Source organism: Crinia signifera, chromosome 1 (assembly GCF_055691185.1).
Source record: "Crinia signifera chromosome 1, ASM5569118v1, whole genome shotgun sequence".
Taxonomy (NCBI): Eukaryota; Metazoa; Chordata; class Amphibia; order Anura; family Myobatrachidae; genus Crinia; species Crinia signifera.
The window spans coordinates 377,881,476-377,899,316 of record NC_139217.1 but is presented as its reverse complement, the minus strand read 5'-3'; the positions used below and the strand labels follow the sequence as shown (position 1 = coordinate 377,899,316).

Below are 17,841 nucleotides of genomic sequence, written 5' to 3'. Positions count from 1 at the left end.
CCCCACCTTTTTCTCCTCCATGCCCCCTTTATCTTTCACCCAGTGACTGACTGTAGCCCCCCACCTCCCAAGAATTGCTCCTAAGGTGTTATAGCACTTCTGAACCATTGTGGGCCATTATCCAGGCACCACTGTGTACATTTATTGTATGTTAGAATAACCAGAACTAGATAAACCAAGAACTCAATAATTTTTTTTTTTATTATTCAACTGCTGGTGTTATTACTAGATGTTAATAAAGAGGAGAGGAGATGTTATCCTATGCCTGTTGGTTAATTGGCTGATGGAATATGTGCGCGCTGGGGGATAGTTGTAATATACAGTAGATGAAATATTACGGTTCTATAGTAGATGTGAGGAATTGCTGTAAGAAAGGGTTCTTGGATTAACTACAGCTAATAGCTAAACAGGAACACGTTCTTACAACAGTACCTCACACCTAGAACCTCATATTAACCCCTATGGTTTTAGATGTGAGGAACTGCTGTAAGAAAGGGTTCTTGCATTAGCTACAGCTAATAGCTAAACAGGAACACGTTCTTACAACAGTACCTCACAGCTAGAACCAGCGCACACAGGGCCGGCATCCTCTTAGTTGGCAGTTGAGTTGGAGTCGCTTGATGGATCACATGCTGGAGCTAGATAGAAAGATAAATAAATAACATTATATTGCTGAATGTGCGCATTTTGTGCAATTGTAGGACACATATAGATAACTGCAGGTTTTCTCACCTTCGATGTCTTTGTCCATGTCTTCTGATCTGTTAATAAATAAATAAAGAGATAAATAAATGAAGCTTCATCTTGATCGTTAATAAAACGGACAATATAAGAAATGACACAATCCCTACCTTATCACTCTGCAGCAACACATGATTAGCGCTGCGGTGATAATGAGCAACATGGTGCTAAAGCCAACCACACAGAATATTATTGTGGTATTAAGCTCGCTCTGACGCTCCAGTGCCTTCTGCAGATGGTCTGTGCGGGTCTCCAATGCTTCTATAGCTGAAATGTCAAGGTGCAAAATCATTACTATCTTTAATTCATAAAATGATACTTTAAATAAAGGCTGAAATTGTAAAGAGACACAATGGGTCATAGGGTCAACAGTGCCTGGGTTTATAGTCAATAGGTCGACAAAAAATGGTTGACACATGCAAAAGGTCGACAGTTTTTCAAGGTTTCTTTGGTATTTGTGTTGACACCTGAGCACGTGGCCCCCAGTTAGATTACCGTATACCCTGGCATAGCTCCGTTTGCTCACCATGCTCCGAGCCAGGTACCCTGCTCCACTACCACAGCAATCGGCACACCTACCATTCCCAATCATTGTCCACGTGGACGGTATCAAAAAATTGGAGGAAAAACATAAAACCTTATCGTCCTTTTGTATATGTCAACCTTATTCATGGCTACATATTGACTGCAAACCTATTTTCCAGATCCCACACAAGGCAGCTTCTGTCACCTTACAGACTGTGCTAGACAAATGACAGTTAGGAGCGGTCTGTTTGGTACTTTATCTCCCTCCACTATATACTTCTCCAAGCTTTGATGAATATCCCCAGGTTGTGTCTAGCAGGTGTATCACCGCACCTGACCAGACCTATTTCTGTGTAATATATTCCTTTTGCGCGGCGAGACATTATGACGTTTCTGATTTGCAATTCTCGGGGGTAAGATTACTAAGATGGGAGTTGGGATGTTAGGGTGTCTCATAACTGCTGCACTGTATCTACTGCCAGAGACCAATAGATGCCGCATCCATACCTCGCAACTGTCCCATTTTTCACGGGACCGTCCCGATATTTTGGGGCGGTCCCGCGGCAGGGGGGGCAGTTGGCACGGCCCCTTTTCACATACCACGCCCCCTTTTTGGGCGCATGTGTCCCGTTTTAAAGATAACATATGTTGGGAGGTATTCATATCTAATACCTCAGCCCTTATGTCCTGTCCTGGCAGCCCTATGTCCTGTACACACTTGGCGATATAATGAGGAATATTATAGAAGGGACAAAATGAGCGATAATGTACATTATATCACCCAGTACATTTATTCTGCATAGCTCACAGACGTGCCGGATATGTCATGTGACTGATATTATGGGCATCACACAACAGAACACAATACATCAGGTTCTCTCATTTTCTTATTTGTTTATTTACCTGGCTTGATCTCAGCGAATGATGAAGCAATAATAGGCTCTGAAACAGAAAATACAAGAAATACATTAAAGTAATGTTGTTGTTCCATATCTGCAGCATACTGTACAGCCGTGGGTGTAACACAGAAGCGTCTCCATTTCCTGTCACCTCTGTAACATGGGCTCAGGTGATCCGCTGTGTAGCCTCTCTCTGTACATTCAGTTAGGCCAGGGGTGCTCAACATACGGCTCTCCAGCTGTTGTGGAACTACACATCCCAGCATGTCCTGCCTCCGTTTTAGCATTCCCTAATGGCTATAGTTACATGGTTATTGTAGATGTACTTACCATTCAGTGCAGGTTTGTTCTTTTTTCCTGCTGCATACATGGGAGCTGGGGGAACATGAGAAAACACCAACACTTTAAGGACAGTTCGTGACCATGTTAGTCGTGTTTATGTTATTATCTACGCAGATGCAAATCAACCCTGCCTATAATCCCAGAAAGGCCAAGAGGCTCTCAAAAATGGTGACCCCCTCCCAGGCCCCCGGAAGGATAGACAACCCTCCCGCAAGTCCCTGGACAACAACATTCGCCCCCCCAAACCTCCTGGCCACAAATAGGAGAAGGAAAATAAAATACTTCATCCTTTATCGCCTCAGTATACAGAAATGAGGAGTTCTCTGTTTGATGTCTGTTATGACATCACCACATTATGATGTCACTTAAGATACCACACAATGTAGGAGGCAGAGAGCATGATTGGTGCTACATGACGTAACTACATTGTTTCCACATACAGCTGACTCGGTAGTGCCGAGTGAAATTTTATGCAACTTTTTCTGTTCCAGTCCATGGGCCTTATTTTGGTTCATTCTTTCTGACAAAATCCTTCTTAGATGGACAAAACCATGTGCACTGCAGGTGAGGCAGGTGTTACTTGTGCAGAGAGAATTAGATTTGGGTGGGGGTTTTACTTCAAAGTGAGATCTATATTGCAGTGTAAAAATAAAGCAGTCAGTATTTTCCCTGCACAGAAACAAAATTACTCACCCAAATCTAATTCTCTCTGCACATGTTACATCTGCCCCCCTGCAGTGCACATGGTTTTGTCCATCTAAGAAGGATTTTGTCAGAAAGAATGAACCAAAATAAGGCCCCATGTTATTTGCAAAATATTGTACGTGGCTGTATCTGCATATGAAATGCCACATTACATTGTTTTACCGAAATATAGTTTAAAGTAGCATTTTGTATGCAGATACACCATCACACACAGAATATAGGCAATCCGCATATCATTTTATTAAGTGGCAGCTGCTTGTGTGTCTTATGTGCATCTTCTGCGAATAAGTTGCATTGGTACGGAAAGAGCCACACGTAACGACATGCAGTACTAATGAGTCACACGTAACTTGCACATTATGTGAATCAATACTTGTAGTGCCCCCTTCCCCCTGCCACAGGCTGGTCCTAATACTCCCCTATAGTGCCTAACTCTAACCCTTCTTGCTTGCAGCCCAACCCTAAACCGAACTTTCCACAGCCTAATTATGCTGCTGGAAGCCAGGTGGGTGGGCTGTTGTCCTTGAGCCGGGCAGGATACAATAGACAAGGCAGGAGGGCAGCGTGCTTAAGACGAGGCAGGCTGTGCTGCTGTGTGGCCTGCTCAGCGAGACCTCGTCACACTGCGCAGAGCCAAGCTACCAGGGGCGGGAGAAGCCGGTCAGCATCTGAGCGGGTGTTCAGATGTTGCTGGGAATTGGACTGCGCATGTGCACTCTAATCCTGAAACCTGGGGATTGGAAACTCCAATCTCGGGATTGAAATCCCGGTATTTGGTGCCAAATTCCAGGATCCCCCCCCGCTGATCCCGGGATTGGCCAACCGTTGCTTCATGTTTAGAAACCTGTTTTCATGCACAAATAAAATATATTTGTGTGTATTTCAGGTGTTTGATGTGTCTACACAGCATAAATGCCAGATACATGCATGGGACTCCATACAGTAACACTAAGGGTGAAATTTAATAAAATGAGAGATTCAGAAAGTGAGAGATTTGGTAACAAATCTCTATTTTTTATGAAGCAGCAATCATTTACACTTCAAAAATCAAACTGGTTTTGCAGTGTAAATGATTGCCGCTTTAAAAAAGCTGGAGATTTCTTACCAAATTTCTCACTTTCTGAATCTCTCATCCTATTAAATTTCCCCCAGAATGTGAAATAAATTTAATATGTAGGCAGATAAGAAGAAATAAATATAAATGTACCTGATTTTTGATCTCCATGTGCAATGTCTGTAAATGTACTGGTCACAAATAGGAGGAGCAATAAAAAGCAATCCATCCTTTCTCGCCTCAGTATACAGAAATGAGGCATTCTCTGTTTGGTGTCTATTATGACATCACCCTATTATGGGGTCTATGATGACATCACTCTATTATGATGTCACAGGGGCCGGGGCCTCGGATTGACATTGCAAGATTGCAGTAGCAGGATTATTTTTCCTGTCTACTGTGGGCCGATTTTAGTGTGGGCTTGGAGCTGCAGCTCCATCAACCCTATTTTGTTAATCCGGCCCTGATTGGGTAGGGATGATAGTTGGACATTGGGCAAGAGACACAGGTGTATATCTTTTTTTTAAATAGACAGAGCAAGGGCCGCATAGGCTGGAGAGAATTTAAGAGCCTCTGAATTTGTTGTCCACAAGCAATGTACAGCAGAAGCATCTGTGTAAAGCCCTATTGAAATAGTAGTGGAGTGGCAGTTAGTTCTGCCAATCAGGTAGCAGGGGGCGGCAGCCAGAGAGGGTTATATCAGTGATCAGAGACAGGAAGTGAGCCTCTTTGAGTCTGGATCTGGTCACAGGCAGCAGATAAGTGCAAGTTCTTTGTGTTTTGCATCTACCTTTCTGAATCCCCATTTCATTGTGCTCCTCCTTTAGCACTTTCCTCTGCTGCTACAGTGGGTCCGGGCGACCTGTGCGCACCTACTCCTGGCCAGCAGGTATCCACCCCTCCCAACACCATGTTGGACACCAGCTCCCATGGGGTCCTGCCCAGGGTTTCCCATGCTTCCAGCAGAGCGCGGGGCCCAGTTATTCCCAGTTTCACTCAGGGGGAGGGTACCCACACCCTCTTTTTCACGTCCGGGCAGCACGGATGGTGTAATGGTTAGCATTACTGCCCCACTGCAATGAGGTCAGGGGCTCTCAAACCAGTTCTCCCACCCCACGGTCCTCGGTGCTTCATGCGGAGAGTGTGTCGGAGGGCGGTTTCATGGGGGCGATCAATGGGTGATCTCTCGACCAGGCATGGAAATTAATACATTGCATTTGTCTCCCGAGCTCTCTTCAGGTGCCTTACTGGAAGCAGTGGCCAGCGGATCCTCCAGGGGTACTGGACAAGGGGCCTCTCGTGACACGCCTGAGTCGACGATTAGGCATTGGACGTCTCCTGCAGCAAGCGCGGCCGGCAACAGACCTGCGCCGGTCGTGGCGGTCGGAGAAGTTAACAGCCATAGCTCTGGGAATGTTGAAGTGGTTTTGCCATCCGCCGTCGCAGACACAGTGGCCTCGGGTCCTGCACCATAGGAATAAGAGCCGGTGGCAGGACTGGGGTCAGATGGGAGATTCAGAAGATCATCACGGAGAAGTGTGCTTGACACCTCGCATGCAGCAGCAGCATCCCGGCAACTGCGGGCACTCCCCACAGCGGCCATGTCAAGCAAGGGGACATCCCTGACTCACCCGGCGGCAGAGCGTGGATCCTGCATGCCGGCTCCTTTACCTTCAGCCGAATCAGAAATCCCGGCTACGTCTGCTGACGAGCACGGAGGCTCCTCCATCGGTGGTGAGAACACTGAATTTTCTGTGTGTGCAGCATCCCCTTTACACTCTTCCGCTAGCAGCAGGGAATTTGGGTCCCCCTAGCGCCCGCACGAATTTGCGAGGTTGGTGGCCCCATCAGGTTAAGGGGGGTCAAAATACATAATTAGGAGGGGCCAGTTTTTTGTAGACCTTTTCACACTAACCACATATGCGGGAAAGGACTTTGCAAAGCCAGATGGTCCTCAGCAAAGGGTGATTTCGCTTGCCAGGGTTTTAGTAATTGGCTGCCTCGTGTTACCTCAGCACCAGACCCAATGAACTTGTGAACATACTACGTTACTTGTTCCCGGTTAACAAGCGCATGGCGTGATGACAATGTAAAGTGTTGTCATACTCACGAGGGGTCCAAACCCATCTTAAAGGGTGCAAACACGTTGACATTCAGCTGAGACCATAGGTAGGGGCCTGCCTTCGGTGTAGCCTCCAGGCAAGAAGCCCTTTACAAGGGGGAAACCCGGGGTGAGATCCGGCCGCAAAGAGAAGTGCTTTGCCTTTCATGACGGCAAGTGTGACCAAGAGGCAAAATGTAGTTTATGTGGGGCAGGTCACCCCAAAAATTTAATAGACCTGCCGCAAGCAATGCAGATCAGGGCGGGGTCGGCACTGGCAGTCCGAGGTGGCAACACAAAAGGTGCTGGCGTGAATCTAATGGGGCAGTATGGCGGGGCCTTTCCCAGTCCGACCCACTGATTGGGATTTGTTTCTCCCCCCTGGGGGTGGTCCCGAAGAAAACCCCGGGCAAATATAGACTGATTCAGCACCTTTCTTAACCCCACGGGGCGTCCATCAATGACGCCATCCCCGAGCAACATTGTAGCGTCCACTACCAATTCTAGGCATGGTCCGGGGCTTTGGCAGTGGGGCCCTAGTGGCTAAATCGGACATAGAGTCGGCTTTCAGGCTCCTCCCCCTACACCCAGAGTCCTTCAGGTTCATGGGTTTCCATTGAGACGGGGAGTATATTTATTGACAAGTGTTTGCCCATGGGGTGCTCTGTATCCAGCTCCTACTTTGAGAAATTCAGTTCCTTTCTGCACTGGTACATTCATGACGTCACAGGCTATAGTGGCGTGGCGCATTATTTGGATGATTTTCTCTTTGTGGGGCCAGGCGGGCAGGGCACATGTGCAAACATCCTGGCATCCGCCATCAATGTCTCGGCCTTTTTAGGGGTCCCCATTGCCGCAGATAAGACGGAGGGCCCTGCCACGGTTCTGTCTTATCTGGGCATTGAGATAGACACTGCAGCAGGTTGCTGCCGGCTCCCTGAGGACAAGGTTTGCAAGCTGCAGGCTCTCATTACTGAATGCAGGGAAAAGAAGAGAGTCAGGTTGCAGCTCATACAATCTTCACTGGGCTCTTTCAATTTTGCATGTCGCATTATCCCGATGGGTAGGGTGTTTTGCCGTAAGCTAGAAAGGTCCATGGCGGGTGTTAGGCACTATCATCACACAGTCAGATTATAGTTTCTGCAGAGCTGAAAAAGGTGCTCCCAGCTAGCTAACCAGAACATAGTGTTCTGGTGTGATAACCTTGGGGTGGTGCATGCCATTAATAATCAGAGGGCGGCTTCCCCCAAGGTTTTGCGTCTGCTACGGCACTTAGTTCTGCTCTGCTTACGGCATAACATACAGTTCAGGGCCAGGCATGTCCCGGGGGTGGATAACAACATAGCGGATGCCCTTTCGAGGTTTAAGTTCGCGAGGTTTCGCGAGTTGGCCCCCGAGGCTTCGCCACTTGGGCTTAATTGTCCCCCTTTTGTGTGGCAGGTCATAGAGCCGGCATGACAGACCTGGCTCTTCTGTCCTTGGCCCCTTCCACTCGTAGAACTTATGGGGCCGCATGGCAGGACTGGGTGGAGTTTCAGGGCTCCCCCGAGGCTAGCGGTAAGTTGGTCGAGGACCGGGTACTCGCTTTTGTTTAGGGTCACCATAGGCGGGGCAGGTCAAGGTCGGCTATGGCGGCGGCATTGGCAGGCATCGCTTTCTATTCGCGCTTACGCGGCAATCCCGACCCCACGAGGTCTTTTGTATTGTCCAAAGCCATGAAGGGTTGGACACGAAGGGTTGGTTCCACCGGATTCACGCAAACCCATAGATATGAGTATGCTGGGGGACCTGGGGGGTTGTTTGGCTAAGGTTGCTGAGAGCGAATACGGAGTTGCACTGTTTAAGGTTGCATTTACATTTGCGTTTCATGGCGCTTTTCGCATCAGCGAGCTGGTGGCAGCCAGCAAACTCTCCCGCACTGGCATCCTAGGGGAGGATGTAGTATTCCGTGAAGGACAAGTGCTATGCGAGATTAAGCGGTCCAAAACGGATCAGATGGGCAGGGGCCACTGGGTTACCCTTAACGCACAGGCTGAAGCGGCCGTGTGTCCGGTTTCCTTAGCTAAGGAATATAGCTCCCGCAGACCAGAGGCTGCCTTGCAGTTTTTGGCGCACGTTGATGGGCTACCGCTGACCCGATTCCAGTTTGCGGCTGTGTTTCGGCAATGTTTGGTAGAATTGGGTCTGCGGGAGCAGGATTTCGGAACGCATTTGTTTCGAATTGGGGCTGCTACTTGCGTAGCAGCGGCAGGATTATCACCTTCTGCCATTCAGGCTGAAATCCTCTGCTTATAAGAGTTATGTAAGAATAGATAAGTTAGATAAGTTGTAGTTCAAGCGCCTGTTGCGCCGGCTCAAAAACTATTGTTTACAATCGGTTCTGGAATGACTAGCGTTCCGGAATCGACGGTGTGAAGGGAATTTTTTACTTTTTCCTTCATTGTGGACTAATTCAATTGGCTGTCCCCCAAAGTTCACAGAAGGTTTTTTAAGTTTTTCACCTTCACTTGGGCCGTAGTATGCATTTTGTTGTGTTAATGTATATCATGATGTTAACCACTAGGTTTTCTCTTTTTGCAGCCCCTCCCCCTTCCGATATGGCTCTGGGTAGGGTTTGGTTCGTAGGGCACTCTTTTATTTTTTGGGCTGCTAGGCACCCACTAGCCTCCAGTGCTCCTGTTCTGGAGAAGGCACTTGCTGTTAGCAGTGTCATGGGTCTCCTTTGGGATAGTCTATGGGAGCTGCCCCGATGTTCTGGTGATTCATTTAGGTGGCAATGACCTGGTCAAGAGGACAGGCATTGAGCTCACCATCAAGATTAAGACGGACTTTGTGCGTCTGGCAGACCTCTGGCCCGGTGTGAGGATTGTGTGGTCCGACATAATTCCCGGAAGGTGTCAGCAATCGAGAGGGCCATAAGGAAGTTGAACCATGCGGTGTCTAGGCATGTGGTGGCTCGGGGCGGCACGGCGGTTAGACATGCTAATATTGTTAAGGACTCTGTGGGTTTGTACAGGCCAGATGGCGTACATCTTCCTGACTCAGGCATGGCAGTGTTTTTGGAGGACATTTTCTCTAGTTTAGGTTAGTTTAGCGTAGGTTGTTGTTTGTTTGGGATGGCGGGGCCTGGTTACGCGTGGTGACCCTGCGGGGTCTTTGTAACACAGGCTGCGGCGAGAAGGCGCTCTCGACCAGCAAGCAGGTGGGGTGTCAGGTGGTCTCTGTGCGGTATTGCCCCCCCTTTGCCAAGAAGGCGGGCGAGTCCCCAGTTCCGGCTGGGGGTGTTGGCCTTCATGGAAGGTCCACGTCATGCAATAGAAGGGGGCGGTATGTCCGTCACAGCGCAGGCTGTACCCACAAGAAGGGGTGTGGCCATTGGCGGGCGCTAAGGTCGCTACCATGGCAACACCCGCGTTTATGGTGCTGGTCTCAAGCACTTTCTTTGCCATCCCTTATACAAATAGGGGTCATACCACTTAAATAAACAACTATGACCTTTTAACCTTACGCAGTTGGTGTCAGTGTCGTTATTTTTAGATAAGGTGTTTGTGTCATTTATTTCTAGAGTTAAGTAATGGTATGAGTTAACAACAACATAATTCAATAGGCGCCTTAATGTTTACAAACCTTTTTTCATGCACAAATAAAATATATTTGTGTGTATTTCAGGTGTTTGATGTGTCTACACAACATAAATGGCAGATAAATGCACCTGGTCCTGGGCATTTTTTATAAGGGATACCTGTATTTGTGTGTGTATGTATATATATAGATAGATAGATAGATAGATAGATAGATAGATAGATAGATAGAGAGATAGATAGAGGCAGACATAATTGATGGCTACAATACACATAGCTATCACATCAGTGACAGGTGTGTTGGTAGCTGCTCACCTATAAAAGCAAAGTGAGCTGTGAGCTTCAGACCAGATAGCATGCCTGGAATCAAACATTGATGTGATAGCTATGTGTATTGTAGCCATTTTCAGCGATAGTGTTAGGACCTGCAGAACAGTGGGGTCCCGTGAAGGGGGCTGCAGGCTTAAATGCATTGATCAATTCATGAACCAAATCTCCACTAGTTATTATCAGTTAATTTAGTGTGTGCAGAGCCCCTACAATGTCTGATTAAACAATGTGGTCACAAGCCATAGGGCACCCCAAAACTAGGAAAGGTGAGTGCCGATGTTAAGTGTATATATATATATATATATATATATATATATATACGCCCTCTGACGAAGTTTTAATACGAAACGCGTTAGGGTGGAGCCAGGTGACGATCGCTCTCCTTACCAGGCATCCCCCTACTACCCGCTGTTCCTGTGTTGGGTGCCCGAGACGCCGAGTCCACGTGGAGTGACCAGCGTTCATTGCTGTGGTTTCCCCCAGAGCTCCGGAGGCGGTAGGAGTGATTGCCTGGATTGTATATATAATATCGTGTGGTAGCCAGCCCACAGCAGTGTGTTTTTTGGTACGAGCATTATATTGGCTGTTACCTTGGAGCTTTTTACTGCCCATTAAAATATTGTGGTTTTACACTATGGAGCGCTCCTCTTTTGTTCTATTTTGACATATATATATATATATGTCAAAATAGAACAAAAGAGGAGCGCTCCATAGTGTAAAACCACAATATTTTAATGGGCAGTAAAAAGCTCCAAGGTAACAGCCAATATAATGCTCGTACCAAAAAACACACTGCTGTGGGCTCTTGTATGTTGATAGCTGAGGATCCCCTTTTTCCAGGGATACCAAAATTTTGAAAATCGGCCCTGGGGAACTGCAGATATCCAACTTCAAAGCAGCAGTCCACATCCGACCTGTTAATTACAATTTCCAGTCATATTTCTCAGGTTCTCTCTGACACTAGCGGCTTGTCTCTATCATGCCCAGAACCAGAGATATCAGCCCCCAAGCAGCCGGTCCCTGCTCCAGCTCCAAACGTCTGGTGTAGTTTTATATTTTTGTCAATGGATTGCTCTGGCTCTCTGATACCCAAGTTCCCAGCACCTCCTGAAAGTTGGGACTCTAGGGGCGAAATGTAATAGGGTGCGTTTTTTTAGACTAAAAAAAAATCGCACCAAATCGCACCTTTAAAAATCGCGTTTTTTGCCGCGAATTCGCATATGTAATGAGATGCGAATTAGCGGCAAAATATGCGATTTGCCGCGATTTCCAGTCATGAAAATGTGCGCATTTTCAGTCATGAAAATGTGCGCATTTTCATATATGCGATTTTGGGTAAAAAAATAAAATTAAAAAAAAACCGGCGTGGGGTCCCCCCTCCAGAGCATAACCAGCCCCGGGCTGAAAGAGCCGGTCCTGGTTTCATAAAATCACAGGAACAAACAAGTTGGGGTTCCGTGCATTTTATAAAACCAGCACCAGGCTCAAGGGCCGGTCCTGGTTCCCAAAATACGGGGGACAAAATGACTAGGGGTCCCCCGTATTTCAAGAACCAGCACCGGGCCCAACCAGCCAGCAGGGTAATGCCACAGCCGGGGGGAGACTTTTTATACAAGTCCCCCCGGCCAAAGCATTTAGCCCTCTGACCGGTCAGCATGGGCAGGGGTCCTGGGGGAGTGGGGACCCCCCCAAAGAAGGGGTCCCCCCCCTCCAGAACTTACCAGCCCATGCTGAAGCCCGGGGCTGTCCTCGATGCCCCTGGGCGGTGGGCATCGAGCTGATATTTGGTGTAAAAAAATAGATAAACTATTGTTTTTTACTGTGGCACTACAAGTGCCAGCAAGCCTCCCCAGCAAGCTGGGACTTGGAGAACCACAAGTCCCAGCCTGCTGGGCATTAAAGGGCCCGCTGGCACTTGTAGTTCCACAGTTAAAAAAATAGTGCACAAAACACACTGACACACATTTTAAATAAAACTTTAATACACACATTACACACATACTAATACTTACCTATCTTCTTCCCGTAGGTAGCCCTGGTCCTGATGTCCTCCGGTCCTGTGTCGGCGTTCCTCTTCATGTCGACGTCCTTCTTGAAGTCGACGTCCCTGTCAGCGATGGCGTCCGGTGTCCGGGTCCGACGAAATCCATGGAGGAAGCTGTGGAAGGAAACCATACTCACCTGTCCCAGCGCGACGTAGTCCAGGTAAGGGTCTTGGAAAAAAAACAAACCGACACCCGAATCCAAGCGGACACGACGGAGACGCACGGTGTTTACATCGTGCGGCTCCGCCTCCCGAATGCCGCTATTGGCCGCCTTGCGGCCTAGCGGCCAATCAGGAGCCGCTAGGCCGCAAGGCGGCCAATAGCGGCATTCGGGAGGCGGAGCCGCACGATGTAAACAAACACACGTGCGTCTCCGTCGTGTCCGCTTGGATTCGGGTGTCGGTTTGTTTTTTTTCCAAGACCCTTACCTGGACTACGTCGCGCTGGGACAGGTGAGTATGGTTTCCTTCCACAGCTTCCTCCATGGATTTCGTCGGACCCGGACACCGGACGCCATCGCCGACAGGGACGTCGACTTCAAGAAGGATGTCGACATGAAGAGGAACGCCGACACAGGACCGGAGGACATCAGGACCAGGGCTACCTACGGGAAGAAGATAGGTAAGTATTAGTATGTGTGTAATGTGTGTATTAAAGTTTTATTTAAAATGTGTGTCAGTGTGTTTTGTGCACTATTTTTTTAACTGTGGAACTACAAGTGCCAGCGGGCCCTTTAATGCCCAGCAGGCTGGGACTTGTGGTTCTCCAAGTCCCAGCTTGCTGGGGAGGCTTGCTGGCACTTGTAGTGCCACAGTAAAAAACAATAGTTTATCTATTTTTTTACACCAAATATCAGCTCGATGCCCACCGCCCAGGGGCATCGAGGACAGCCCCGGGCTTCAGCATGGGCTGGTAAGTTCTGGAGGGGGGGGACCCCTTCTTTGGGGGGGTCCCCACTCCCCCAGGACCCCTGCCCATGCTGACCGGTCAGAGGGCTAAATGCTTTGGCCGGGGGGACTTGTATAAAAAGTCTCCCCCCGGCTGTGGCATTACCCTGCTGGCTGGTTGGGCCCGGTGCTGGTTCTTGAAATACGGGGGACCCCTAGTCATTTTGTCCCCCGTATTTTGGGAACCAGGACCGGCCCTTGAGCCTGGTGCTGGTTTTATAAAATGCACGGAACCCCAACTTGTTTGTTCCTGTGATTTTATGAAACCAGGACCGGCTCTTTCAGCCCGGGGCTGGTTATGCTCTGGAGGGGGGACCCCACGCCGTTTTTTTTTTTTACTTTAACTTTTAGCCTTTTTTTGGACAGAACCATGCACAGATCACACAGATTTGTGCATGGTTCTGTAAAAATCGCCAGCAAGAAGCTGGTCTATTTTTTTTGCGTTTTTTGGTAAGGTCCCATATGCGACTTTAGAACTCGCATCCTATTACATATGCGAGTTCTATAGTTTCCTATGGGAAAACATCTGGATGCGATTTTCAGTGTGACTGAAAATCGCATATTTAAAATGTGCGATTTCGCGGTAAAAAGTGCGCTTTTTACCGCGATTTTTAACCTATTAAATGTGCGATTTTCGGAAAATGTGCGATTTCGGCCGTTTTTGACCAAAAATCGCACATGTCTAAAAAATCGCACCCTATTACATTTCGCCCTAGGTTTTTATACTAGGCTAAGAAATCTATTTCCAGATAATGGCGATATCTGCAGTCAAACAAGCTGCCCTTCCACCGGAAAATGACGAATATTAAGCCCACTCCATTATCCAACCGTCCCCTGTGTATAAAACACCCCCTACCTCCCTGGAAGTCATTTACAAGGGACCCTTCATACAGCTCAGTGCCCCCTTCCACACATTAGTGTTCACCCTCCCACCACCTGTGCAGTAAAGGAGTAATTAGCAGAAGTTACTGCTCCAGGTCCTACATGTTGAATAGAATATAGAGCACCCCCTGCCACCCGTGGGACATCAAAGCTGCTGCTGATACCACCCCCCACCCCTAGGAGGGGAGAATGGGTAAGGGCCCCAGTGCATTGCTTTGCCCAGGTGCCCACACTGCTGTTAAGACGGACCTGCTGCCTAGAAATGAACACAGTGATTGGCATATATGTACTGCTGGACACCACTCATAGAATGATTAACCTGTTATTTTTTTGAATCAACGTTCTTGTTTTTTTTCCCCCTAAACATTAGATGTATTTGTTTATTTATTTATTTACAGTTTCTTATATAGCTCAGCAGATTCCTTTACGCTTTACAATAGTAGACAGTGATAAAACAAACTGGGTAATGACAGACAGACTTGGGGGTTAGAGGGCCCTGCTGCAAGCTTACAATTTATTACATCATAATACACTTCAACGTATTTAACAGTTAATATATTGGCTTATCTTTGGCATAATTATATGCTGTATTGCAGCCCAATCATGTTCCCAGTATATGGGATGCAACACTGTTTTTCTGTCAATAAACAGATAAGTGATATGTAAAATGATACATTAGACAGTTTACACTTACTTGTAATACTTATTGTAACAGTTACTGTTTTTCAATAACAGACTGCAACAGTTATTTCTTATTTATATACACAGGATTGTCTATCTTTGTATATGCACTGCAAAGAGAGCAGCATAAATCCAATTTCATGTATTTCAGTGACACTGTGTGAAATATAACACTGCATAATGGCCCTTAATCAGACCTGATCGCAGTACAAATTTGTTCTCAAAATGGGCAAAAAAATGCTGGACTGCAGGTGGGGCAGATGTAACATGTGCAGAGAGATTTAAGGTGGCCATGCATCTACAGATTTATTGTCCGATCTGTCTGGTTGGAACAAAATCCTGGTAAAAGATGAGAGCAAATGACAGTTGACCATTTGCTTTGAAATGCTGAAAAACTGTCATTCAGATATTACCAGCTGTTTGTTCCAACCGGCCCAATCTGACAATCGATCTGTAGATGTATGGCCACCTTTAGATTTGTGTGAGTTATTTTGTTTCTGTGCAAGTTAAATACCGGCTGCATTATTTTTACACTGTAATTTAGATTTCAGTTTCAACACACCCCACCCAAATTTAACTCTCTCAGCACGTTACATCTGCCCCACCTGCAATGCAGCATTTGTTTTGCCCATTTTGAGAACAAATTTGTACTGGGATCAGGTCTGAGTAAGGGCTATTATGCAGTGTTATATTTCACACAGTGTCACCGAAATTCCATTTAGAGTATTTGTGCTTCTTCTATTATAAACACGTTCAGGAGAAAACACACAATATTCACAATTGTGACCATGAAAATGGGTCATTTATTAGGGATTTTTTCTCCCACCAAAGTCATTCACTTTGCACTAGGACAAGCTCGTACTCTCTTTTACTATGCTAAAGTATATTAATGAACCACTCTAAGACATCCTGACATAATTTTAACTAGATCGGAGCATCTTCATAGTTTTCGTCATTTTCACCAAAAAAGTGAAACTTCAGGCCTCTTGCCAGAACAGAAGATGTTGACTCAGATCAAAATGCTTTTGCACGTTTCTTATTCAAGTCAAGTCACAACTTTTCCACACTAGCCGATTTTGAATTTCTCAATTTCAGTTTTTTCACTCCGCCCTACTGTATATATGTGTATATATATATATATAAATTTGTGTGTGTGTGTGTGTGTGTGTGTGTGTGTGTGTGTGTTTCCGCATCTGCAGTGCCTTCTCATGATGTATTAATAAAGTTTTGCATTTTTTAAGAAAAAAAAATCAGTCGCTGTCATTTGCATTGTGTTCAAAGCAAGGTGACACGCTGTGGAATGTATTAACATTCAAAGTGCGGAGGTATTTGCTGTGAGGCAAGAAATTACTGGGCGCTTGAAGGGAGGGGGAGGGGAGAGGGTAAGTAAAGGAGTTAATGGACTGAGAGTTGAGGGAATAAAGTTTGAGGACAGAAGATTGAGTAATAAATAGAAAATAAAAAAATAAAATAAAAATAAAATTAAAATAAAAAATAATAAATAAAAATAAATAAAATAAGATTGTGCGCTTATGTTTACACTCTCTTGAGTGGTTATTTTGTAGGAGGCAGCAGTCCAGAGTATGTAGCTAACTGTGCTAGTCTAGCCCTGGCATCTAACCTGGTAACAGGGGAAGGCAGCGGCGTATCGCCGGTCTGTGTCTTCCCTGTGCGGCGGGCGGCTTCCGGTGACGTCACTTTCGTACGGGACTTGCGGCATGTCGCTGGGGGTGAGCGGTAAGGCACCCCTTGATAGCTGTCCTGCTCCTCTTCCAAACGAACGCCCTGGATGGATACAGCGCACGTCACTCCTGCGGAGCTGCAGCACTACACATGTCGGCAGACAATGGCCCAGGTAACCAGTCTGCACCATTGTCATGTTTTACTGAAGAAGGGGGGGGGGAGGAGGAGGAGGGACTGGGGAGGGGGGGCACACATTTTTGGGCAGGTGGGAGCTAAATTTATAGTTACGCCACTGGTCGGCAGACACATTAAATATGTTTATAATAAGGTTGGACAAACATTTATTGGTTAAAAACATCCAAGGGTACTAATAAGAATCATAATCTGTCTTTAAAAATATCAGAATATACTATATAACAAGGGATAAGCTATTAAAACCTAGGTTGAACTCGATGGACGCAAGTCTTTATTCAGCCTTATCTACTATGTAACTATGGGGGTTATTCTAGTTCACTCTTTCTGACAAAATCCTTCTTAGATGGACAAAATCATGTGCACTGCTTGTGCAGAGAGAATTAGATTTGGGTGGAGTTTTACTTCAAAGTAAGATCTATATTGCAGTGTAAAAATAATGCAGCCAGTATTTACCCTGCACAGAAAAAAAATAACTCACCCAAATCTAATTCTCTCTGCACATTTTACATCTGCCCCCCTGCAGTGCACATGGTTTTGTCCAGTTAAGAATGATTTTATCTGAAAGAGTGAACTAGAATAAGGCCCTATGTAACTATGAATGGCATCCCTAGTACCAAACATCCAGCTCCTATCTGTAATTCTTCAAACAGCCTGTAACATGGCAATTAGGACCAGATTGGCTGGTCTGTACCTTCATCCACTTTATCTCTCTCCAAGGTTTTAGCGGGGTACACTTAATGTAATATTGTCCATGAACGATATTATTAAATGATTTTTGGAACTCCAATGATATAGTACATACGCACTGAACAATATCATTATCAACATTGTTGAGAAGCCACAGCCAGGAGCATGCTGTCATAGACAAGATATTCAGGATCTGACTGCATTTACAGATGACAGACCCACAGGAGCATGCATTGTTAACAATACAGTGCGTAAACACTAAATTATATGCCCGAAAATATCATTATCATGCTTATAATGTGTACTCTAAATTAGTATGTAGACCCCATAGATTGGCGGTTTAAAGGGGAAAAGGGTACTTGTGTAGTTTCACGGCGGCACTGCCTGCGGATCGCATCGTATGCAAATCGCATATGATCTGCATACAATATGCATGCAATGGG

General features: G+C 46.4%; 1 protein-coding gene across 1 annotated transcript in view; it reads right to left on the bottom strand.

Moving 5' to 3' along the window:
* Positions 1–220: 220 nt before the first annotated feature.
* Positions 221–17,841, bottom strand: part of LOC146030858 (uncharacterized) — an 88,851-nt gene continuing 71,230 nt past the window's right edge. Inside the window, exons 2-6 of the mRNA XM_083158422.1 lie at positions 2,496–2,540; positions 2,170–2,208; positions 852–1,008; positions 733–761; positions 221–638 (exon numbers count right to left, since the gene is read on the bottom strand). Coding sequence (XP_083014548.1) covers positions 592–638; positions 733–761; positions 852–1,008; positions 2,170–2,208; positions 2,496–2,535 — 312 coding nt within the window. The 5' untranslated portion in view covers positions 2,536–2,540 and the 3' untranslated portion in view covers positions 221–591. The remainder of the gene's footprint in view (positions 639–732; positions 762–851; positions 1,009–2,169; positions 2,209–2,495; positions 2,541–17,841) is intronic.